The following is a 27850-nucleotide window of genomic DNA, read 5'->3' on the forward strand; positions in this document are numbered from 1 at the left end:
TGTATATATATATATATATATATATATGTGTGTGCGCGCGCGCATGTGTGGGTGTGTGCGGGTGCGCGTGTGTGTTGTACTGTGACTTAACAAAAACATAAAACGATCGGTTACCTTCCAATTTTTTTATTTAAATCATTCAGAATTTCTCTTTTACTTTGAATTCGGTAACAATAGATAAGGAAACATTTATGTTTAAAAAAATAATTAGAATTTGATAAGTTTAAAAGAAATATTTGAATTTTCAGTTTGGAAAAATTAGTTTTGAAATTATTACCAACTTGTTTTATGAATTTTTCTCAGCATCAAAATATTTCTGTTGTTCAGGAAGTTGATTCGGTTTTTTTTTAAGGTGACATCTAATTTAAGATATTACAAAGAAAGCTTGTCGTACTATCTTCAATGGCAGTTCTATAAAAAGAAAATTGAAAAAAAAACCGTTGTAAGTAAAAAAAAACCTTTTTTTCATCATACGCATACCTTACAATATATTAGTCAACGAATCCCTTAGGAAATTGTTGTAACTTTGAAGTAATTGCTCACTCTAGTTTTTATTCACGATAGGATGGTTGTGCGTAAAATTCACAAAAGATAAGGTATGTGGAAAAACAAAAATAAAATAGAACCTGCAATAGACAAGGAACTTGGGAAATAAAAAGAAACCCTATCCTTTTAAAAAAGAGAATAGCGGGGATGGGAAACTGATATTCGACACGGACAACAGGAAATGTTGTTCTGATGCAGCACAGGTGGCCAACAATTCCAACCGTGAAATTGGTGTAGTCTACCTTTATTCCTTTAGCAGTATCGAGAAGCGTCAATACTTCAAAAGATAAGAAAAAAATTCGGATAAGGCAGTTAATGTACTCGCTATTCCAAGGAAAATGTTGTTACTATCTGTTAATTTGTATATTATTGTTTGAAATTTAATTCGTTCAACTGATTTTTGGCTTCATTGTTAATTAATTAATCTGTTTTTATTCATCAACCACTTTTCTCCATCTTTATTGTTTTATCTGTGCTAATTGTTTAATTTCAAAATAATTATTAAATCTTTCATCCATGGTTATTTATTTTAAATTTACTTTCTTCTTTTGTTTTCTTCTATGGTTTTACCTTCTACACATTTCTCTATGACCACATTAACTAATTCTTAATAAAAAATAAAATCTTAATCTAAATACTTATGTCTTAATTTTACCATAAAATTTCTCTCTATGTATTCATCTTAAAATCTTTTATATTTCTTGCTTTAATAATACATCTAATTTTCAGCATAATAACATCTTTTAATTACTTCTGTTCTTTTCTTTTTAATTTTTCTATTGTCCATGTTTAACTAGCAGAAATAAATAAAATACTATCCACAAAAATGATTTTAAGAATGTCTTCCTAATTTGTTGAACCGTAGTTGATATGAGCAACTTCTATTTTTGTATGAGAGCACTCCTTTTTTGTGCTTCTAGTTTTGATGTCCTTTAATTGTCCATAATTTGTAATTTAATTTAGGTAACTTCGATTATATTATTACTCTTACCTTCTATTTTATGTAATTCTTATTTATTTTCAAACTGATTTCTTTCCAAGCAATAAATCCGGGCCATTCAAAATTTTTTCTAATTCATTTTTGGTTAATGTTATCAGTAAATTTCAATAATTACTCACTTTTTTCTTGAATAATTACTTATTTCTTATAATAATTTCATGTTTCCTTCTTCTGCATACTAATAAAAATTAGCCGAGACAGACTACATCCTCTTTTTACGTCCTTCTGAATTAGACCTTTATTTTTTCATTTTATACTTATAAATATTCTTTCGCTATATTTCATCTTATTTTTTTTTTTATATTTAATTTTATGTCTATTCTATTTTATGTCTTCTCTATAAATGGTGTATTGTTAAATTTATGAAATTAAATTAAAATTTGTGTGATAGGTATGTCATGCATAATTTAAAAAAAAATTGCAACAATATTTTATGGATTTTTTTTACGTGAAAGGATAGCAAAATGTAATCCCTTTTTCAGGTATAAAAGTTGAAAATATTTTTACCTTTATATCCATTTTATATCCTTTTATCCAATATATTTCGATTTTTTTTCCTAAATTTTGTAAAAGTAAATACTAATTCTTTTCTAAGATGTTGGATCCTAAAGTATTACTATAAAACGTTGTTAAATACACCTTAAATGGTCATATTGTATAGGGTATTCAACAAAAAAAAAATTTTCACTATCATAAAAGTAATTTTATAATATTTCTTCCTACTATGATAAAGGTTGTCAATTTTTTTTTAGAAAAATGATGTTTCAAGTCATGGGTTAAAAAATCAAATAAAATTACTAAATATTAAACAGATCGCTTTCAAAAAACGTTGTAATCCAAAAAACCTTTTTTAGAATAAATTATCGGCCTCTTCCACATTGGAATATTCTGTAAAGCTGTTTTAAACTTTACCTAACATAAAAATTGCTAGGAAAACTATAATAATAAATGTATACAGTCTTTGAAATGTTATAGCTAGAAAACGAAGAGGGATAGAAAGAAAAACGATATTAGTTGATAGTTCAAAATATCTCTTTTTTAATTGTTGTTATTTATTACTAGAATGATTGTTATTTATTCCGTAAACATTGTTGAAATTTAACTTTCCTTTTTCCAACGTAAAAGCTCTTGAAGTATTATTGGAAAACTGAGAACGTTAAAGAAATTCAAAAGCGTTGGGCAGTGGAATTTGGAACATCACCACCAACGAGAGTAACAATTAGAAAAATTTGTAATCAGTTTGAAGCTAACGGAATAGTGAAAAATTTAAACAAGGGGTTGTCAAGGCGAAGAAACATCTCTACAAGTAATGAAAATAGCAATTTATTTAATGCGAAATTTTTACACGATCTACAAAGAACTTTCTCTGGTAGTGTTTGCGTGGGAATGGATTAAAAAATACTGTATTTATAAAACTTTTCCAACTATTGTATGGAAATCATACATCTCAAGACTTCTATCTGCATTATATGAAGTTGATCTATACAGGCGAGTACAGTTGCATGAATCGTACCTAGACATGATTGAAATAAATTAGGGTTTCAAGATTTATTTTATTTGATTGGTCGGATGAAGTCAAGTTTAAGAGTTTAATTGAACAATATTATTGTTAAAAACAATATTATTATTGAACAATATTATTGTTATTAATATTATATTATTGGTTTTAAAATTATAGTTCAAGGTTATAAACTTATTAAGTATTCATTTTTATATTTCTCCACAGCAGAAATAACTTTCTTTTCTTTTATAATTTGTTAAATTGTTGAATCCTTTTTTTAATATTTCTTACAATTCATTCGTATAGAGTTTTCCACTTAAGTAATATTTCTTAAGAAATAATTACATTTTTGTTTTTGTGTTTTTTCATTTTATCTTATTTTATTTATATATACTACATGACCAAATTAAAATTGCATTCGGATTTGAACGGCGTAACGCTCGTGATCAACACTAAACTGCAATACAGCCAGCACAACGTCTTATGCAGGAAAATATGAACTAACAGGTTGTAATTGGAAGTGGCTGACGTAATCTACGTAATTCTTTTTTCTTTATTAAAGAATTTAATAACATTACTAATAATATTTCTATCTGTGTTATGAATACTCAGTTTTCTCAAATTTGCGGGTTTCTCTTTTTACGGTCCTAACCATTGCAAAATAAATACTAAAAAATAACAGTGAAGTATTCGATAAAATAAAATAATCTAAAATTTTATTATAACTGAAAATTTTTTAAATTATAATTGCAAATTAAATATTAATGTACTGAATCCAAATAGTAAATGTTTGTTTTATTTATTACTAATAATAAACGAAAATAATAATTCTCAATATTCCATACACGAACAGTTTTAATTTCACAATTTCGCATACAATGTTAACTTGGTCACACTGTAAACATATGCGTAATTATCAATGAATAATTATTAAAATTTATTAATTTTACTTTAAATGATTATTGCCTTGAGGATATTCAATTAATCTTGATTAAAACTAAGACAGCTTAAATTTCAAAGTCTTATACATAATTATCAGTGAACTTATATTTAATTATATGTTGCTGTATACGCAATATAAATTTAACCAATCTTTGTATATGTTCATATTGGGTAATTAGAATTCAAAAAATGTACATTACAAAAAAAAAATAATAGAAATCGTTTTTACCTTCATTAAAAAAAAAAAAAAAAATAGAGTTGCCATTACATAAATACTACTGTGAATTCAAAAACCTGATTTCAAGCAGAATTTTATTTCTGTTTATATAGACGCACAGTTAAACAAAATAAAATTATATAGCTGTATGTGTGTGTGTGTGTGTGTGTGTGTGTGTATAAAATAATTTTTAATGTTGTATATCTGTTGTACATGTTAAAATTTGAATGATGTGATTAGATACTATTGGCTCTGTAAACTGTAGATCTTACATAATTATTTATATTGATTATTACAAATTGTGCTCTACCACGAAATCTAATTAATTGAATTTAGAAATTAAAGTATAAAATAAAGTTGCCGATCGGAATTTTTTATTGGTAGAAGATTTTGCCAGTACTAAAATAATTTTTTGGTATTAGCAATAGGTAAGCACTGGTTTTTTTATTAAGTCACGGACCATAATGATTGATGACTGTCTCCTTTTCAAGTATTATTTTATGTTTATCAATTTTTTGTTATAAATAAGACTTCCAATTGAAAACGATAAAATTAATTTTATTGCAAAGAATGTAAGAATAAATAATTATTGGTATACTGAAAAAGAATAACGCTTTATTGTTGTAGAAGGACTCTTCAGTAAACAAACTTAAGTCCTAAAGATGTGGTAAAGCATACGAGTATAAAGACAGACAAGAAATAATCCGATTTTAAAGTTGAGGTAGTGACTATGTATTGGTGGTGTGGTGGAGGAACTCCCTCTTCGATGCACCTCCAATCACCAATAGTAGCTTCATTTTAAAAACGTACATTTTTTAAAAAAAATTGTTAACATTTATAAATAAGTTTTTCCGTGCATAAATTTTATTAAAATCAATGTAAACGGTTTTTACCATAACTGCGTCATTAAAAACACTCAAACGTTTTCTGCGTCAAGTTTCAACTCGCTCACCACTGTGACTCCCTGCATATGCGCGTATGAAAAACACACCAATACCATCTTATGTTGCCTGTTGTTGATCATCTAAAGAAACGAAATGGCAGTTGTAGTTAAATAATAAAATCAATTTAATATGTTGTATAAAATTAACATTTTACTTAATATGCGTAGGTTTGAAATGTAAATCAGTTTTAGATGTAATTAAGATTAATTGGATATATCTTAAAGCAATAATTATTAAAATTATTAAATTATAAGAAGTTTATCTTTATTTTATCGATGTTCCAAATTGTTCTTGTCCAATTTAAAACTTTTCTGTAATCAGTTCATTAATACCTATAAAAGAAAACCATTATCAGTCTTTTGGATAAAACAGATCAAATCCTCTTAGGTTTTTTTTTGATCTGCATCAATCCTGTTATAACGTTGATGTTGAATACCAAAGTATTAACGAAAAAATGGAGCTTGAATTTAAATTGTTGCCATTTATTTTTTTATTTTTTTGTAAACTCTTAAACTTTATTCCATTTCTAAAATCAGTCTTCAAAACTGAGAGAAAATAAAAAAATATTTATAATTACTTTGAATTACTGTTCTAACACGCATATTTGACGCTTGTCTTAAATTCTCAAAAATTCCAATAAAACATTTACTGTTTAAATTGTTTAATAAACAATTTTTTATAATAAAAATTATTAATAAGTTTGAATAAATTTTAATGAAATTTATATAGTAGTTTTGGAGATTTTTGACCCACAAATTTTATAGGAGGGCTGTCCAGAAAGTAAATTACGTATTGAAATAAAAAACCAACATAATAAAATAAAGAAATTATATTATATACATTTGAAAGAGACAATCTTAAACTATTTTTCTACTTAGTCGCCATTTAAATTGAGGCACTTATCATAACGATGCACAAGCTTTTCAATTCCTTCTCTGTAGAAATCTGCCGCCTTAGATTTTTGGCATCCATTTTGCACAAAACTTGTGATAACCAAGGTTCTCGATACAATTTCATGCAGTAAATTTCGTGAAATGAAGCAAGAGTTCCATAATCGTAATGCGGCAGTTTTCACGAATTTTATAGTTGAATTTCATCGTCAGTTAATCAGTCACAAACCTAACATTTGAAGTTGAAGCGCACATTTATATAATAAATAATTCACAACGAACAAAATACAAAAATCACAGTCCATACGCTACGACAGCTTGATGCATACTAAGTGGAAACGTTTTGACGCCAAGATAGCGGATATATCACCACTCATCTACACGTTATATATATATAAGAAAATTACATTATAAATGAATGATATTTTCGTACTCCTCATACATCGAAACGTAAAGAAAATTAATTTTTAACCCCCCCCCCCCAAAATCACACCGTGCAACCGAAAGTATTCGTAATACCATACTTTTCTTCAAAAAGTCTGTAAAAAATGGAAAATTCATTTCTATAGTTTGAATAAAAAATTTTTTATAATAAAAAAACAACAAAAGCAAAGACTTAGTTTTAGGAATTTGTGTTTTGTATGATGAAAAATCGAATTAAATTTTTAAAATGGAACTTTTCTTTAATGATTTTAAATATAACTGTAGAAATAAAATAAAATAATGTATTTATGTAAATATAATTAAGAAATAAAAGTATGATCTCTCTTTCTTTTTTTTCCGTTACTATGAAACAGTGGATTAAGTTTCTAATTAATCGATATACGATTTACTTTAACGAGGTACTTAAATATTTGTTGGTAAATAGTTGTGTTAAATAGTAGTTAAAGTCTTAAAAGAAACAGAAGTGCTTAAATGTCAAAACATATAAAAATGCTGATATGATGCGGTGGATGATTACTTTTTACTTATATGGTTAGCATTAGGAAATAACTAGAGGTTTTTCAGACTAGCAAGGTCAATGCAAGGATTCGAATCCATGACCTTCTTTCCTAACGTATCTTGTATTGTTTTTTCTCAGTACTAGTATAAGTGTATACAGTGTTTCTGCACGTTACGTCAACAATATTAATAAATAAATATATCGCACGGCCATAATTATTTTTGAATATTTGTTATTATTATTAAGAATAATTATTTACAATTCTATTTTAAATATTTTTATTTTTGAATAAATTGTTTCTTGTACGTATTGTTATAGTAAAATATTGAATTTATTTTTTTCCCTGAGAGGTCGTTACAAGATTTCACTTGATGATGAGGGAACTCGCTTTCAAAAAAAAAATAAATAAATAAATAAATCTGCCGTTGCTACAACCCGTGAAGAACTGTCTCGCATTTTCATGTTATAATGCAACGGCGCGTATCACTGTGGTGGAAATAATGAGGGTGGTACAGTACTCTTGAAAATTCAGCACTGGCCTGGCCTCTACTGGACCAATTAGTAGACTGAAACGCTTTGTGATTTTAACCAAATTTCACAGTTATATGAGCAACTGCCAGCAACATTCACGTTTTTTTCCCTCATCACTGTATCTTTTTATTTTTGAGTATAAAAATAATAATGATGAAATAAAAATGAATTTAATTTTGTTTAGTTTAATAGATAAATTTCAATTATTATACTTGGTTTTTAAGAGATTAATAAAAATAAAAATTAGTTGTCTAGAGTAAGTAGATGGAGGAATATATGAGACCACTGGTAATCATTTTATTATTGAATTATCTGAACACTTTTGATATTGAGTAAATAATTTATTTATTAAACACGGGTTGTATAAATTTAAATTTCTGACAGAAATAGTTTTTTCCGAAATTAATTTTTTTTTTTAATTAAAATAAATGTTAGGCCTTTTGATTGCGTTGATGTGTTTAATAAGGTAATGTGTGCAGACAGATATCTTGACGAATTATTCAGAAATAATTCGTCACGGCTAATTTTTTTACCCTAATTACTTTGCAGCAGTTGCATAAAATTTTATACTTGTTGCAGTTTTTTATTTTTGTTATATTCCAGTCAATAGAAAGAATAAATGTTTTGATAATTTCAGTTATCGTATAGTTTTTTTTTGTAATATTCCCACAATTTTAGTTGACAGTTTATCTATCGCTTGGGTGGTCCTTTGTATATTTACATGTGTGCGGGTCATGTAATTTGATTCTGGTCTCCTCATTAACTTGCCTGTATATGTATTTTTTCTAAATCATCTTTTGATCTATAGTTATACGTTATAAGTTGGTAATATATAACTCTTTTACAGTTAAAATAATATTTAGAATTTAGTATCACCGTCATCATTAACGCTTTTTTTTCATTTACTAAAACGATGAGCATACCACATTTGCTACCTTCTATTTATTTTTCTGTAAACATTCAACAGTTCCTAACAACTTTTTAATTAGTAAAATGTTTATTTTCGTTATTGTATATAAAGTATGTTTTGTTATTGTATATAAAGTATTTCATTACATTCGTATAAAAATTATTTTTCCAATTTCCCTTTGATTTTAGGGATTTGGAAGACCATTGAATATGTTGAAGTATCAAATTGAACAAATCTTCCTCACCCTTATGTCGGTAAGGCCATACAGAATTATCAAAAAGAATTCAACAAACTCGTTTAGGCATGATTAAAGATGCATCATTATTAGCGAGCGTTGGTTATGTTTGGTTAGGTTGTATTGATATACGTGCGATTCGTCATATTTCGTTCAAAAAAGAAAAGCTGACAACACAATTGTAGGACTTTCCCGTCCCGCGGCTTTTTTCTGATACACGACTCAGATACGCTTAGCAAATGACTACAACAGCTGTACGTCAGTGCTAAATTGCGCTCCGTTTGGTGAGAGGGACGCAGTATACCCACTTAGATATCAAAAATGCGTTTGGCTCGGTACCGTGGACGGCCATTGTAGCGGCGCTCAGAGAAATGAATGTTAGTGACCACTTGCTAAACCAGGTTGACTGCTACCTGTCTGATAGATGGACGGAGGTTCCCACTTTGGAGCGGGTGGTGAGATTTCCGGTCTTCGGTGGAGTTCCGCAGGGGTCTGTGTTAGGCCCCTTGCTATGGAACATCTTTTACGACCGGGTGCTCCGGTTGCCTTATCCGGAAGGAGTCAGCGTAGTCACTTACGCTGACGACATTGCACTGTTGGTGGAAGATAAGGAAATTGGTGATGCAGAGGATAAAGCAAATCGCTCCCTCCAACTCATAGACAACTGGCTAATAAACAACAACATGGAGGTGTCCCCGGCAAAAAGCAAGTATATCCTCTTCACGGGTAGGAGAAGACTGCGCGGCGTTCGGGTCGTGATCCGTGGAGAGGTTATAACTGAGGTCAAGGATACAAAATACCTAGGGCTGACAATAGATAAAAGTCTCAAGTTTGGTGGGCATATAGAAAATGTGTGAAAAAAAGTAGGGCTCACCATAAAAGCCAACAGGAGATTATTCGTGGAACACACAGTACCGGGGGCCTCCAAACGGAAACTGATTGCGTCGGCGGCGTTATACGCGGCGCCGGTTTGTGCTGATGAATCAGGATACAAAGAAACAAGGATAAACTGCGAAGAATGCACAGAACGGCATTGTTGGGAGTGGTGGCAGGGTATCGTACTCTGTCATATGAAGCTATATGTGTGCTTGCGTCGATCCCGCCGATAGAACTTCAGATCAAGAGCAGGAAAGCGAGAGCGAAAGGGTGTAGTAGAGCTGAGACCGAGGCGATGACCCGACAGTGGTGGAAGGAAGTATGGGCAGAGACTAACGCTGCGGCCTGGACCAGAAGGTTAATAAGTGATTTGGACGCATGGCTGGATCGCCAACATGGCGAGGTGAATTTTTACATAACACAGATGATGTCGGGTCATGGATGTTTTGGTTACTATTTAAAAAGATTCAGCAACTGCGACTACTGCCAGGAGGTGGACGACGCAGAGCATACGATGTTCGAATGCCGAAGATGGGCACAATACAAACAATTCATAGCAGTCAATAACCTGAACGCGGATAACATAGTAGAGTGGTCGCTAAGGAGGGAGCAGAACTGGAACGTTTTTAACAATTTCGCCGGTACGGTTCTTCGCACTAAGGAAGAGGAGGCCCGACGAAGGAATCGTTAGGTTCAATCGTAAATAGGGATAGGTGGACAGCCCCGTCTCTGAGAGCCTGTATGCCCTGGCGTGCGTGCTTTCGGTGAGGGGACGGGGACTCCGGGGAGATTTCGCGGGGATAAAATTAAAAGACCTAGACCCGTGGCTGGTTTTGGGGGTGCGCGCGCTCCTTGTGCTGGTCGCGCCGGTTTGAGGCAAATGGCAAAGACCGAGACCCGGTTTCTGTCGGCGGGGGTGGGGAACGGCATAGCCGGGCTTTGCCCTCGTCGGCGGGAATTAGAGGCAGGCAAGAAATGATCTAGTACCGGGGCGGTTGACCTGCCGTGCCGGGTGTAAAACCGGTGGGCGGGAAGACCGCCTTAGATTCAAAAGACACGTCTCTGGGCCGAGTATACTTAATTGAATATCCAGCCCAGGGATGTAGGGAAAAAAAGTATACCCACTTAGCCACAAGTTTGTTTGGAACATTTTTTGGGTAGGGGTGCGATTTTGCAAAAATAAAAATTTCAGATATTATTTTTCAATTGTTAACAACTTGTCCTAAGAAAAATAAGACCTTAATTAGGCGAAACCTCGATATACTGAGGTTGACCTTACTCTACAGCCTCATCCCAAAAAAATCAAGTTTGGTCAAAATCGATCCAGTAGTTCCGTAGATATAAGGTGATTTAGGGGACGATTCCGAATATACCCATTTACAAACGAATATCCGGAAAGTTTCTATCCGTTTTTTGGGTTTTTTAGATTCCTTAGATTATAAAACGTCAAGATTCGATGAAAACTGCATATGCCCAAATCGGACCGATTACAATACTTTCCCTTCTAAAGCTATAGCGCTAGACGGAAAAGTAATAGGAAAGTTTTGGGGGAGAAATTCCGAAAGAGTACCATTTCTAATATCCAAGGCCACCATATCACTTGATCGATTTGTCTAAATTACGGTGTAACAGTGGCCTCAGAACTGTATCGTTTATTGTGTACAGTTGTCGGTACACAACTTGGTTCTGAACAAAATTAAAACCTTCAAAAAAAAGAATTTTTCCTGGAATATTTTTCTTAAGATTTTCATTTAAAACCCAGCAATTACTACTATAATAATTTTGCTAATGAGTAATGCATGTATTAGAGGTCTAAATTTATCTGTAAAACCATCTCCAAACATTGGTTGGCTTTATTTATTGCCATCGATTAGAAAGCGTTCTTGAATACTACGTCCAGGAATCCGTATGGTACGTCCTGCAACTACAAACCACAAAGTACAAAAAATGTGTTAATTTAAACCTGTTACTGTAATATTTGCACGCATCCAGTCTTTGTCCATCTAAAACTATGAGGAGAGTATTGAGGAGAAAGGCATTAAGGATACAAAAAAAAAAAAACGTTCAGACTACGCCGACAGAGTTGATATTTACAGTTATAAGATTTTTTTTTTTTACAAAACTGGGAATATTTATTATTATAAAATTATAAAGTAGGAGTGCTCTTTGACAATTAATAATTACTTGAAATATCTTTGTCCAGAACGTGAGTAGCGCATTACTCATCTTTGATCCTCATCAAAGAAGTTAAATAATAATCTGCATAAATGGTTTCCAGGTATTAAAAAAATATTTGAGAACAAGTTCAGGCTTCCCTAAGGAAAATCTTCATCTTTTCCCAGAATTGTGAAATGTATGGAAATACCGAACTGAATTATAAATCTCCTTGTAGTCGTTGTATCCTGTACGTTGTTTCCTATATGGAAAATCAGGAAATTCGTCACTTTCAAAAATTTTTTTTAGGACCTGAATATGTGTCAACGAAAAAATTCTATGCAATATAATTATAAAAAAATTGCGCAAATTTGTAAAAACAATTTCTGATGCTACTGCTTTCAGGGTCTGTATTTAATTACCTTATATAATTTTTTTAATTTTATTTTCTTCATATATTTTATCAGTCTATGGAAAATTTTAGTTTGTGTTGAGTAAGTTTGCCTATGTTTTGAGAGCTTAATTATTTAATTATAAACATAACATTAATTGTAACAAGTTGATTTTTTTTTTAATAGGATAGTGTACTTGAGTGTGAAAACAAAAAATGATGCATTTTCTCAAAGAAAACCAACTTTTTTTATATTATTTCATCATTAAATATTAAGTGTAATGAACGAGTTGAATTTTATCATGTTATGTTTTCAGTATTTTGTTATTTATTATTATTATTTGTTAAAATGAAGAGATGACAGACATAATGGTTTTTGTGTTTGCAGACAATGAGAGATAAGAACGGTACATCATCTATTTGAATGAATCAAAGATTATTTTATAGTGACTGACAGAGACGAAATATTTATATGTTCGTTAACCATTTATTTATCTGTTTGTTTCCAAAGAGATATCCTTTGACATCTCAAGGCTGTTGACATTTTTGATTGTTGGCAATTTAAAAAAAGTACATAATTCTTCCTGTTTAATTGAATTATTGAGCTTGTTCAGAATTATTTAATGGCAGAGATTTGCGTTATTTATTTATATATATTTTCATATTATAAATCTTTTTTTTTTGCTTTGAAATCTGTTTACAATAATATTTTAAAAATTGCAGTATTCTTTTTCTATTTATGTAATTAAATAACAACTTTTCTTGCTTAATTAAATGTATATATTGTCTTCAGCATAATAGCTATCCTAGCTGTTATGTATAGTAGTGAAATTTTACTACTGCGTATGCGATTGTGGTAGTGCAGTAATATACCGGGTGACTCAATTTATTAGTTCCCACCAATATTTATACATTGCGTTCAGAAAGTCGCTGTGCAGTATGCTTTAGAATTTTATGGCCATTCTGTTTTTTCGGCGTTGGTTGGCTGCCCTGTGGGTTCGTTATAAGAGATAGATATCGGATTTGATCACGCATAATGCTGTAAGGAAACATCTGAACGTTTTCCTCTACAAAGTGATGTGTGATCAAGAACTGAAACCTACATATCAATACCAAAAGAATAGAGTATTGTCAATAGTTTAAATGCTTTATTGACCAGAATTCCTTGGGGATTCCCAACTTGGGGACATAACGGTTTTTACTGGCTAAACGTGGTTTCATCTTGGAAGATCTATTAATTCACAAAATACACGACTGTGGTCGATAACTAACCCCCATGAATTACAGGAACAATTTTTACACGAAGCGAAAATTGGAGTCTAGGTCGGTGCGAGTAGAATGCGCTTTGTGGGTCCAATCTTTTTCAAAAATACAGTTAATAGTGATCGTTATTGTGCAGTTTTAACAAATTTCATTAGTCAGTTAACAGAAATGGAAATCAATTACGATTGGTTCCAAAAAGATGGCGCCGCAGCGCACACAGATAAAACTTGTCAGTGACTTTTTACGAACTGTCTTTTGTTAACGTATTATTTCGAGAGGTTTGTGACATGCATGGCCGCCCGATTTGACTCCCCAGATTACATTCTAAAGGGTGGGGGGGGGGGGGCAGCGAAACAAGCAGTGTATCGCAACAAACCGCACATTATTGACGAACTAAAAATCCCAATAACGGCATACGTACGAGACATTCCAATCAGTACATCAGCTGGTTAAAGTGTTTGAAAACAAATTGAAACGTGTGCAGTGTCATATTAATGTTAGAGGAGGTAATTTTCAACACCTTTTATAAATATTCTCGTTATTTTAATATCCGTTTCTATAAAATAATGAAATAAAAATTTAAAGTAATAATTAAGAAAGTTTTGTCATTACAATTTCATAGTTCCAGTGCACAGAACTTTCTGAACGCGCTGTATAATATTTTATCGTATATCGTGTTTTTTGTCAACGGTGATATAACTCTAAATATAGCCGCCATGTAATTAATTCGAAAATGAAAATAACTCTATTCATTCGGCGTCAAATGAAAACACCAAACACAAATCAGATCATAAATCAAACATAAAACATATAATTTATAACATTCGAAACGGTCTGTTAACGCCACGCGGCTTGTTTACAACAGGATAGCTCTTAAAGTTAATCGAGTATAGGTTATTTATAAAATTGCTGAAAGTTGTTTGATTTAAGAAGTCTGGGGTTGATGAGGTTAGATTGTTATGTGAGAGAGTTTTGTCCCTTCATCACTGGTTATTGCCAAAGCCAAATTTTATTTCATTCATTTGTAACTAGAGCTCCCTTTCATATGCTTTCCCACACCGTTCATATGAATTGTACTCTTCAGTTTTCCCCTTTCAATTTTCTTTATATGTCCCAGTTCATCTTTCTTCTGTTACTACTGATTTTATTCTTGGGTTCGTAAGATCTATTCGTAGGGTTGTATTTTAGAGTTTTAGAGTTAATTTATCTCGTTTCTCTTCCTTACTTTCTTTAATTCGGTTTTTTCATCCTTTATCAGTCAATATACTTTATGATTTCGTTTCCTTGAACATTTTAAATGTAAAATACGAGTAAGATGCTTCTGATATTTAGGATTGCTACCTGTTATGACCCCCATATTGAAGATTATAATTCATGAAATTTTAATTAATAGAATCCATTATTATTACGGTAATATTATTATTATTATTAATTTTGTTTTATTTTAGATGTGAATCTACAGTCATCTTTGGGAAGGAGAAAAATTTAGAAACTTATGTTTGTGTTCTTTTATGCTTCACAATTTATAAGTTATTGCATATTAATGCAGTAAAGCTGTATTAATCATATAAAGCATTCGTTTTCAAAGTGGGCGATAACGGCCCCCTTTGTGGGCGCTGGTGGCCTTCAGGGGGGGAGAAAGCCCACAGAAAATTGGGGGGTTCAGGTGGTCTAGATTAATGACTGATTTAAAAAAAAAGAAGGCAAAAATGATGTTTTCCTAATATTTCAAACTAATGTGTAAGTGTGTAATATTTATGAAAAGGGGGAATTTCCGTCAGACTTCAAAAAAAGTGTTATAGTCATGATACCAAAGAAAGCAGGGGCAGATAAATGTGAAGAATACAGAACAATTAGTTTAACTAGTCATGCATTAAAATCTTAACTAGAATTCTATACAGAAGAATTGAGAGGAGAGTGGAAGAAGGGTTAAGACCAATTTGGTTTCAGGAAAGGTATAGGGACAAGGAAAGCAATTTTAGGCCTCAGATTAATAGTAGAAGATAAAGAAAAACAAACCAACATACTTGGCGTTTATAGACCTAGAAAAGGCATTCGATAACGTAGACTGGAATAAAATGTTCAGCATTTTTAAAAAAATTAGGGTTAAAATACAGTGATAGAAGAACAATTGCTAACATGTACAGGAACCAAACAGCAACAGTAATAATTGAAGAACATAAGAAAGAAGCCATAATAAGAAAGGGAGTCCGACAAGGATGTTCCCTATCTCCGTTACTTTTTAATCTTTGCATGGAACTAGCAGTTAATGATGTTAAAGAACAATTTAGATTCGGAGTAACAGTACAAGGTGAAAAGATAAAGATGCTACGATTTGCTGATGATATAGTAATTCTAGCCGAGAGTAAAAAGGATTTAGAAGAAACAATGAACGGCATAGATGAAGTCCTACGCAAGAACTATCGCATGAAAATAAACAAGAACAAAACAAAAGTAATGAAATGTAGTAGAAATAACAAAGATGGACCGCTGAATGTGAAAATAGGAGGAGAAAAGATTATGGAGGTAGAAGAATTTTGTTATTTGGGAAGTAGAATTACTAAGGATCGACGAAGCAGGAGCGATATAAAATGCCGAATAGCACAAGTTAAACGAGCCTTCAGTAAGAAATATAATTTGTTTACATCAAAAATTAATTTAAATGTCAGGAAAAGATTTTTGAAAGTATATGTTTGGAGTGTCGCTTTATATGGAAGTGAAACTTGAACTTGGACAATCGGGGTATCTAGAAGAAAAGATTAGAAGCTTTTGAAATGTGGTGCTATAGGAGAATGTTAAAAATCAGATGGGTGGATAAAGTGACAAATGAAGAGGTATTGCGACAAATAGATGAAAAAAGAAGCATTTGGAAAAATATAGTTAAAAGAAGAGACAGACTTATAGGCCACATACTAAGGCATCCTGGAATAGTCGCTTTAATATTGGAAGGACAGGTTGAAGGACAAAATTGTGTAGGCAGGCCACGTTTAGAATATGTAAAAAAATTGTTAGGGATGTAGGATGTAGAGGGTATACTGAAATGAAACGTCTAGCACTAGATAGGGAATCTTGGAGAGCTGCATCAAACCAGTCAAATGACTGAAGACAAAAAAAAATGTTAGTTTCAACTCAGAAATAGGATATGCTGCCTTTAAAGGCAGCAATTGCAATTATTATTTTTAACAGATGGTTAGTTTAAACATTTTGGGGGGTGCTAGAAAATTTTTGATTCTCAATGTGGACGAAAAATTTTTAGAATCAATGATATAAAGGATAGATGCACCCTTAAATAATTGCTGTAAGCAATTGTTATAATTATGTTTTGATTTTTTTTAAATAAAAAAAAAATATACTTACCTGGCTAGCTAGCAAACCCCTTAATCTATATCCATTAATATCCTTACAGTTTTAATTAAATTATATTTCATTGATACAGATTAACTGTTAACTATATCTTAGTATCTAAGTACATTACTGTTTTTTATCTTCAAAATAGGGTTTTAGTCTTTATAGAAAAGAGAAGGGGTACCTAATTATAAAAGGTTTTTAAGGAGTATTTATGTACAAAAGCATTGACATCTTAATCATGATACAATTTTCAATGTCTGTTGTTTAAATCTAAATTTCGTTTAACTATTTACTTATTTTATTACTAATAAGTAAAAAAAAAAAATAATAAAAAAATTGTAGCTGTATAAATATGTACTGTAATAAAGTCACTTGGTTAATCTTCAGACTTGTGTAATTTAATTTTAGTTCTTGTTTAATAAGTAATAAAATTTCTATTGTATTAAAGTTTTATGTTTCTTTACTTTATTCTGGTTATAAGTATTAAGATGATTTGTAGTAACTACGTCCAAATTTTATTCGCCAATCGAAATTCAGGTCTGTTGGTACAATAGAGAGGTACACTTTCGTTTGTACCATATAAGAGGTTTTTATGATTTTACTAACTGTTATTATTATTAATGGATCCACATATTAAACAATTTTACTTTATAATTTTTTTTTTTGTTTTTAATTGTTGTAAATCTTTTTATTTAGTTCATTTTTAATAAAATATTTATTGTAAATATTCTACACACTCGATCACTGATCTTTTGGAAAAGAAAGCAAAAATGAATATAAAAATGAAGTAATTCTTAAACTTAAAATTCAATATGTACTCGTGAAACGGATAATTGATCATTTATACACAACAGATAAATATTAAAAAAACACGACTGCCAAAAAAACATTGCTCTTTAGTATTGGATAATTACTAATACAGGATAATTAAACAGCATCTGGGAGATAATTTTGTTTATAGTATTTGTATACAGTACAATTTTTTTTTCAAATTTTTTAAATTTACACTTTTTATATATATAAATATATATATATATATATATATATATATATATATATATATATATATTTTACATATAGTTATAGAGAGAGAGAGAGAGAGAGAGAGAGAGTGATTTATATAGCCTATGACCCTCCCAGAAACTTACGGATTCCAACGTGGGGTCATACATTTAGAACAAACATACATATACATAAACCCTAAATACATTACACTTCTTTTTGGGCAAAACTTGTTTGAAGAACACAGGCAATTTTATTAATGTCATTAATATAATGAAAATATACTGGTTATAATAATAATTGATAACTTTTCTTAAATAATACATGACAGTTAAAAAATTGATATTGTAAAGCTTACTTTGTGTACTAGAAAGGTTATTTATTTTATAAACATTAAAATCACTAGTCAATAAACATTTAACATTTGATAATGTTAGCACCGAAATTTCATCTAAATTAATTTTCATTTCACTTTTACTAAAACTGATGTAATTATTAGTTAAAGTATTTCCGAATTAACGTGATATGTTAGATCGAGAGTGCATCTGATGCGTGTAAAAGTTAGCCTTCAGCCTACTACTAACAAATGACCCGTTTGAATTTTGAAAATCGAAGGATTGTTTGCAGAAATATTATAAGGGCACCTCCCAAAACAGCGCCCTGTTTGTTACCAGTTGGTGATGATTGCCTAACCTCACACGTGGGCTCGCATAACCCCACACACTAGCCTCACATGCGGTCTGCATTGGAAGCCCGTTATTAAACAGAATTTATTTAATACTATTTTATTTAACGTAAATTTAATTATATTATTTTTGTAATAGAACGGAATGATTCGAATGAATCATTCAGTTCAAAACCAGTTCACACACTGATAGAGAAAAATTAAAAAATTTTATGACAAAACGTTATTGATTTACACGGTTACTCATATCCAAAGTTTATTTAACTCAAAAAATTTACAGCGGTTATATTTTTGACACTCACTGTGAGAAATTTCAAAACTATACGACAAACTGTTATGGAGATATTTAATTAGTCTTAAGTATAGAATACCCCACCCTTTTAACAATTTGACTTCAAAATAAAATCACGTACATTTTTTTAATATGTGATATATTTTAGGTACTCAACACCGAACCAAAAACTGTATTAACTTTCTAAAAGATATTAAATTACACAGAAAGATTGTTCTACGATTTTTTTAAGTAAAGTTATCTGTTTTTTCATCTCCATAACTTATAAGAAATGTACTTATCATGTCATATAAAAACTGATCTACATACATAAAACCTGCCGGAAGTTTTTAACTTAAAGATCTGTTTTTTGAAGTATGAAAATTTGAACCGATTAGCATCGTTCCCTTACGTAGTTATAGCTATATAAAAAGTATAAAAAATCAAAACGAAAAATAAAGATGAAACGAAAAAGTAAACGATGAATTATAAAGTATATATTTTAAAATGTTTTTATTTAATAATTTTTTTTTTTGTGAAAAACGTATTTACCCATTTACTGTTTAATGCATTGTTTTTGCTTTCCATATTACGTATAATTACGGAATACTAATTATACGGTTGTTGGTTTGAACGTGCTGTTTAATAACTTATTCGTATAATGAGTGAATTTTAATTAGTAGATAATAATTTATTATCTTAATTCTCTTGTATATTATTGCATATATTATTCATATTACATTATTAAATATTAATAACGTAAATGCATTGTGAGGTTTTCATTTTTATATCACAACATCCTTTAGGCCAATCATTTGTTTTTCCTTAAGTGTTTATTTGGCCTTTTGAATTCCTTTACCTTTGGGTACAGGTTGGCAATATTACTAACTGTCGTTTGTTGGTAGTAAGTAGTTGTAGCAGAATTTTCAATCTTATATATTTCTTATTGTTGATGATCACTTTTAAATTATTAGTTCTTTCCAGTTTAGAGATCCACATTTCTAAGTGGTTGAATCTCATTATTTTCTTCCTATTTCTGCTGTTTTTATGTTAACGTTACTTCCTTTTATAAAAGTATCCTTGCCTTTTTTCCACATAATCATATTTACTCTTAGCTTCCGTAGAATATATTTGTTATATTACTCACGGAAATTTACATTTATTCATTATTTTTATGTAGGTGTTTCTTACAACCAAATCAATTAAATATCTTTACTTTTTTTTACCGATTTTGATCACATAACAAGAGTATCTCAGGTACTGTGACATACTCACCAATACCGTGAGTACGTTTTTCTAAACTCTTTAATATTATCTTTTTCCAAAAAAGTATTCTTTTTTAAAATATCTTCATATATTAAATTTTTATTTTAAGTTCATTATTAATTGCTTTCTACATTCTGCATATTTTTCTTTAGAGGCTTCTCCAATTTTTTCTCTTTTCTGCAATTTCTCTTACTCTTCCTTCCCCATCCTCATCAATTAAATCATTTACCATTTTATATCCACTTTTCAATCCAAAACATTTTTCTTTCCTATTTATTCGGTTACAATATACTGTATACAGCATGCATTATAAGAAAGTATGTTAACGGGTCAAATTTTACTCAAGGGTTTTTTTTATAGATATTGAAGTTTCAAGATCCTCTTCAACACAGAAAACAAAAATTTAGCGTAGAAAAATTCAGGAACGTTGTATGTACGTACGTATGAGGTATGTACGAGTATATTGATCTGTTTTTTGCTTTGTATCTCCAGGATGGATGGATCAATTTGGATAAAACACGACGATGTTTTTTTATATATGGGATACTGATGCCACTTAATTTTGATCATAATTGGTTAAGGAGACAGGAAGAAAAGTACCTTACGGATTCCGTTCCTCAAAGTTTAGGTAAATTTTTTCACGTAATTTAATGGTAACATAGGTAACTAAGATACTTTCGATTAGTGTTTGGTCTTATTCAAATCCCTATACAGAGACAGGGGAAAAAACTTTTATGTCATTTCTGGACGTAAGGAACTTTCTTGTGCTAATTATATGGTTTTGTTTTCGTCAGACGAGGGAAAGCTTTGGCAGCCGCCGTCAGCGACTAAAACCCCTCCCCATTAAACAACATGCCCTGATCATGTTGTATAAGGGGAAGGGCTAAAAAGAAAATTTATAAAAAAAAAAATAGAAAATAGCAAATTCTTTAAAAAGTTTTATTCTACCGTCTTCTTTCTCTCTCTCATCCATCATCTTCTATTGCAGTTTTGCCCTGCTCATTTCTGCAACAGCGTTCCAGTTTTCTTCATAACAAAGAAGTACATCGACTAGATTATCAGAAGCCAACCTTCCAGTGACCGCTGTACACTGCTATCTGTCCTCTACCCACCTGTCGAACTTGAAGAAGGTGTGCCTGACTGTATTCTCCAGGCCACAATATGCACAACTGGCGTCTTCTCTTCTTTTCCTGCTCCCCAGGTAGGCATTACATTCATGGCTTGTCAGCAGTTGGTTGAGCCAAAGTTGACCTCCCCATGCCCCCGACAGACCAACCTACATACATCTGGGATGATCCCATTCATCCAGAAGCTAGCTGTAGCCTCATCCCATCTCTTTTGCCACCTTTCCAACATTACATCCCAGCCTGTCTTCTTTGGGGTTCTCATCCATCTGTCTATTCACTAATTATATGGTCCCATTACAATATTACATGTCACTTTTGTTATACATTTGGTCAATTTAATTTAAAAGTGAGGGATAATAAGCCTATACTTTTCATAATTTGTCTTTGTTTTTAGATCTTTGACTATATTAACCAATTTTATAAAAAAATTTTGTGTGATGACTTTTGAATATGGGTCATTGATGCGGTTATATGAAAGAGTAGAATAATTTTTTTTTACATAATTTTTATTTTCTTACTTGCATAATTTATTTTTCCGTTTAATTTTCCTCTTAAGTAGTATAGTCTGTCTGGTCTTAGCTCTCGGTTGCCAGAATTCCATAACATTCTTGATTTAGCCCGAGTTTCATTTTTCATCGTCTTCTTATCAATGTCTATTACTTCTTTGCCTTCATATTTAAGAGTCCTCATTTTTTTAATATCATTTTTTCTCATTATTTAAGTATCGCATAAAATACAAGAGAATACTTTAAAATAATTTTTTCATCAATTACATTTTTTTTTTAATTAGAATATTTTTCTATTAAAATCTTCTTTTGTTAAAACAGTGCAGATCTTTATTTTAACTTCAATTCTTCAGCTATTTCTGTTTCTAGGAATTAATTTCTTTTGTCTGTTCTTAATCCACATAATGTCACTTACATATTCTGCTATAAGTCTCTACTCATTACTTTTGATCTATTTTATTTATTTTCAGCTCACACCGGTCTTTCAATTGAATTTTTCAGTAAGACTTCTAACCTTTTGAGAAAATAATATAAGTAATATTAAAGTTAGTTACTTCCTCAAATTACGTAATTCTTAAAGTAGTATTTTTATAACGCTACAGTATTAGAATATCTTTGTGTAATTGTATCTTTATTAATAAATTATGTTATTTATAATTTTTAATGTTGGTAGTAGTTTTATCAACACCGTGTTAGTGACACTTCAAAAAAGAATTCTTTCTCTGGTAAATGATAAATACATCTTTTTTTTACATGTATATTCGCCCGCATCATGACATATACATAAGTAATTTAGTTCAGTGTACTGTGTTATTTGTTGCAGGTGGGTAAAAACTGATGCTATGTGGGACCGCTTGTTAATAATTTCAACATGTAGGCTAGATAAAGGTGAATTATAATTATTTTTTTTTTAATGTTTAATCTCTGATAATATTATTTTTATGAAAAAATTTTCGATTTAGAATTTAATTATGTTTCTTTAATATACCAATAGAAATCGTTTTTGTACTGCGTGACGTTCAACTAAAATCTTCTCGCTCTTTCACTGTATACATTCTCTCACTCAAACTCTCTCTCTCTCTCTCTCTCTCTCTCTCTCTCTCTCTCTCTCTCTCTCTCTCTCTCTCTCTCTCTCTCTCTCTCTCTCTCACTCTCTCTCTCTCTCTCTCTCTCTCTCTCTCTCTCTCCCTCCCTCCCTCCGTCCATCACTCACTATTTTGTCAACCGTTCAAATATATTTATTTTTAATCTAAATACATCGACCATTTTTACATTCTTTCTGTGTATTGCTTCTTTTCAGGTTATAGAAATCTTTTGCCTGATTATTGTAATTAATTATTTTAGACTATTTATATACTGTACATATTTAAAATCTTAACCCAGTTTTTTATGATGCTTACTTCCGATATATTACTGTTAAGATTTAAAGTCTTTATTTTGCGATATCTATTTTGTTTTACCTTTTCTTATCTGTATTTGTAAAATATATATCATAATACCATTGTATTTTATAATTACTATTTTTTGAACTATTAACTTTTTATATTTTTATTCATTACGAGGTTGATTTTAGAAATATTTTTATGAAAAATTATATATTATATCTTGATTAATTTTATTTTTATTTTTTTGATGGGGGGTGTGTTTGTGTTCTTAGATAACGGTGATGCTCTTGTCCATTCAATCTCTGCAAAAGTAGGAAAAAATGTTCGTTATATTTAACTAGATCTAAGCCAGTAGTTACTTAAACAACTATATTTTTAAAAAAGTAGAAATCCATCTGGAAGTTCGGAGTTTTTTTCGAAAAAAATATTGAATTTGTTAATTAAAAACTTTTCACAAATGCTATAGATTTTTTCACTGAAAGTAAACAAGTTTATCTATTCATCTCAATTTTCTTAAATTCTTACAAAAATTGTTCCATTTTTTTAGAATACCAGAGGAGTGGAAATGTTTTTACGAGATAATAAATTATAAATTTATTTGTTAATTAGCATTGTAAACTTATAACAAATTGGTATATAATTGAAAGTAGATTATTAGAAAGTTAATAAAATAAAGATCCCTTTGAGCTTAATGAATTGCGTAAGTTTTGATTCTTTTTAAGCATGTGGTCTCTGCGTACCGCGTTTTAATAAAAAAGAGGGTTAAATTCAGTGCAATAGGAAATCGTTACGCAATTAGTTTTATATAAAAATCTGCATCTAATCAATCCTTAAGAAAAAATAATTGTTCCCTAACATTTTTTATTTATTAATCTTGTGACCTCGTTTTAATTATCTTTGAAAAATTAAAAAATGCATTTATTTATTTTAAGTATTGTTAGAATTTTATTTAATATCTGTTGAAATTATTCTACATCTGTAATATATAATTAATACTTTTATCATTTCAAGATTGGTCTTGAAATACGTTGTTGAATGCACCAGTGTTGTCTATATAATAATAAAATATTAGTCGAACAAAAGTGATTTTCTTGTAAAAAAAAAATAAATAAATAGACGAATTTAAATGAAGAAATAGTTGACTTTAAGTCTTTATTAATGACATTTCTTGTATCATACTTTTTTTTGTAGCGTAAAATGAAAATTACGTAATAAGTTTAAAAATATATCGGTTTGATTCATCAGTGCTGATTTATTAGTCGATTTACTTATCTTACCAATAGTTTGTTTGCCGTTAATTTATATATATATATATATAAAAGTGTGTGTTAAAAAAATGTAGTGATGAAAAAAAAATTAACTTCCGGGTTTTTGTAAAATTTCGATGTTCCACATACTTAGATCCCATAGGATGTGGATCGTATGGAGTACAAATACAGTAAATACACACACACACACACACTAGTAGAGGCATTATTGTATTAAAATTTTTAGGAAGTGGGAAAGTTGCGAAATTTTCATTTTCGACTTTTTACTCCGAGGTAGAAAAATCTTTCTTAGCAAAGTAACCAATATTTTTCCACATTTCTGCGCAAGAAGACCGAGTTTTCTTAAATTTAATTTCATTTTAATTTTTTTTTATAAGCTTTATTTAACTTGCTTTAGTTATAATCAAATCTTGCAACTGCTATATCTTTTGATCTATCGTATGAAAATCAATGAAATTTGGTACACGTATGTTACTTCTATGACAATACAGAACTACGGTGTCAGAATTTGATATGACCCACCCCTACGCGCTACCCCTACGCTAAATTCATGTATTTAGTTGAACATTTTCATTTCTCATGAACTATCGTGTGAAAATGATTGAAATTTGGTACACGTATGTAACTTCGACGTGTAAAAATAAATATTTTTATTTTTTATTCTTAATAAACAAACAATAACATTCAGATATAAACATTATTAAGAATTTTTTTTTGGATGTAAAAAGTTTATTGTTCATTACGACTAAAAAGTAAAAAATAAAAAATAAAATTCAAAAAAACAAAAAATTACAAAAATATATTTGATTACATATAATTTTATTTTTTAAAAAAGATTTTATTTAACTAATATTAATATTAACATTAATAAAAAAAAGGAAACAAATTAGAAAAACCCTCTAAAAAGTAAAAAATAAGAATTAAATCAAATTGAGAATTTTAACCAAAAAAATATAATATATTAACAAATATAAAAATGCACTGAAAATAAAAAATAAATTATATAAATATCTAATAAATAACCAATAAATAAAAAAATAAATAAATGTAATAATTGTTAAATTTTAAAAATAAAAGTAATGAATATATTTAGTTAAATAAAAGCGTGGCGCAGTTTTTATAACAATGTTTTCCAATAAGTATTTATAGTTATTTGCTGTATTTTAAAATATATTTCTTTGTTTAATGAGGTTGTTTAGTATATGTATATACTTTATTTATCTGTAATAAAATAACTAAAGTATTAATTCTTTGATGGTTCAAATTTGCACCAAGATGACCTTTAATCGTTAATAAGATTAAAAATAAAAATTAAATTTAGAAATCTTACACAAAGTTATTACATTTTGACGGTAATCTGAAAAATTATTAATTAATATCATTATTATGATTGCAATCGTAATTATGAATTCATTAAATAAAAATTCATAATTAATTAAAACGAAACTTTTAGCGGAAAGAGTGCGTTCAATTTGGCTTAGAATACAAGCCGAATTCGAAGATGAACTTCAACTATGTGAGAACACGTAGAAAGAAAGCGATTGGGTGCATTTCCCCAGATTGTTACTTGCAGCTAGTCAGTCTCAACTGGAGAGGTCTAGCAGACCTTTCCGCCTCCTCGCGTCGTTATTGAAAATGAAAATGAAGATTAATTTTTGTAAAAATAAATGATGTGTTGTTTTAAATAAATTATAAAAACTGCGCCACGCTTTTATTTAACTAAATATTTTCATTACTTTTAATTTTAAAATTTAATAATTATTACATTTATTTATTGATTATTTATTAGATATTTATGTAATTTATTTTTTTACTTTCAGCACTTTTTTATATTTGTTAATATATTATATTTTTTTTTGTTGTTGAAAATTCTCAATTTCATTTAATTCTTATATTGATGTAGTAGTTTTGGAGATTCTCCAGCCACAAAATTTTATATACATAGGCCTTATATATATATATATATATATATATATAAACCTATATATTTATATAGGTATTTAGGTATTTATTGGTATAGTGGTATTTATTTACGTATATAGGTATATAAAGGTATTTTTATATGTATATATACCAGAAAACTCCAATTTACATGAATGATATACTCAAAACGTAAAGAAAATTTATTTTCATCCCCCCCAATCACACCATACGACCAAAAATAATACTATTTTTCTTCGAAAGATCTGTAAAAAACACGTAGTACATAAACTTGCAACATAAAATGTTGCAAAATTTTTACTTCCACAATTAGAAATTGCACATAAACAATTTAAGTTTTTCTTTTAAAATATTTCAGCTGTAGTAGTTATATTTTTAAAATCACACAGGAACACTTTTAGTAAAATTATGTATATCGTTCATATTTGCAAATTTTTTTGGGACTTTTGTGTTCCTGTCTCGTAAATTCGCAAACATTTTGTGACGAATTTAAGCAAACTTTTTAACTTGCTTAAATCAAGTTATATTACTAATATTATTTCTTACTGTACAGTATATGCATGCTCAGAATCATAAAAGAATCGGCCATCAAATTTCAAAGATAAAAGTTTCCAAAAAATTTACCGTCCTCTTCCTAGAAATTTATATTCAATACATTCTACTTTTTTCAGTTTTATCTCTCAAGAAATATAATATAATATAACAAACGTTTTGTATTTCTTTTTTTTAAATTTAAATTGTTATTTCTATTGTTTTTTTTTTAAATTACAGTAATTCTTTTATTCATTTTTAATGTTACTCATAATTTTATTTTAAAATAAAATATGATTTTAAAAAAATATATTTTTGTTTTCTTTAAATAATAATTTAAATGAAAACAACTGGAATGAAAAATCTTAAAATCGTTTGAGAAATACAGCTTCATTTTCTCAATATTTGAAAAGTATTTACCACCTTTTTTAAATTGGATGTATACAGTTACGTTTTTAATAGATATACTTAAAACAATAAATACAAACTAAAAAACTTTCTAGGAAAAGTTAAAAATTTATCGATATCTTTCAAGTTGCTGTCACAAGTTGGTATCCAGTATTTTCCTAATGTAGATTGTTAATTAAAAATACAATTTTTATTTATTTATTTATGTTTTTGAATAAAGAACTGAAATTTTACATACATTGTTCACTGCCATGACAATTTTCATGTATGGGTATTGTTTTTATTTGTTTATTCATTATGAGAATTTTTTATAACATTCTATCGGTGAATTAAACAATTTATTTTTATTTTTTAGTGTGTGATGAAATCACACACAAAATTAGGAAGAGAGTTGAAATTATCTCTTCATCAAACCTCTTGCTAATTTTTCTGCATATTTTTTTTTTCAAAATGTTACATAAAATACAATTCTGGGTTAGGTTTTGTTACTTTTAATGCTTTATATTTATCTTTATTTTATTTTACAATTTTGAATGGTTCAAAATAGGCTTAAGACCAACTGCTTTAGAACAGTAGAATAATTAATTAATTGAAGAATATATATATATAGAAAAAATAATTCAAAAATTATAAATATATAAATAAAATACGTATATGAAATACGTAAATATATAACAATAAAATTATAAATTCGCTGCCATAGTCCATTAGATGCTTACGAGAAAAAAAAAATTAAATAACAGCGCGTAAAATGTAAAAATGCAATGTA

At 29.4% G+C, this 27850-nt stretch overlaps 1 protein-coding gene across 3 annotated transcripts in view; it reads left to right on the forward strand.

Annotated features, from left to right (window-relative positions):
* Positions 1-27850, forward strand: part of LOC142319351 (uncharacterized) — a 725216-nt gene that overhangs the window by 335018 nt on the left and 362348 nt on the right. For all 3 annotated transcript variants that reach the window (XM_075356557.1, XM_075356565.1, XM_075356555.1), the window contains exon 3: positions 22372-22436. In XM_075356557.1, coding sequence (XP_075212672.1) covers positions 22372-22436 — 65 coding nt within the window. The remainder of the gene's footprint in view (positions 1-22371; positions 22437-27850) is intronic.

Source organism: Lycorma delicatula, chromosome 1, assembly GCF_047948215.1.
Source record: "Lycorma delicatula isolate Av1 chromosome 1, ASM4794821v1, whole genome shotgun sequence".
In the NCBI taxonomy this organism is placed as follows: domain Eukaryota; kingdom Metazoa; phylum Arthropoda; class Insecta; order Hemiptera; family Fulgoridae; genus Lycorma; species Lycorma delicatula.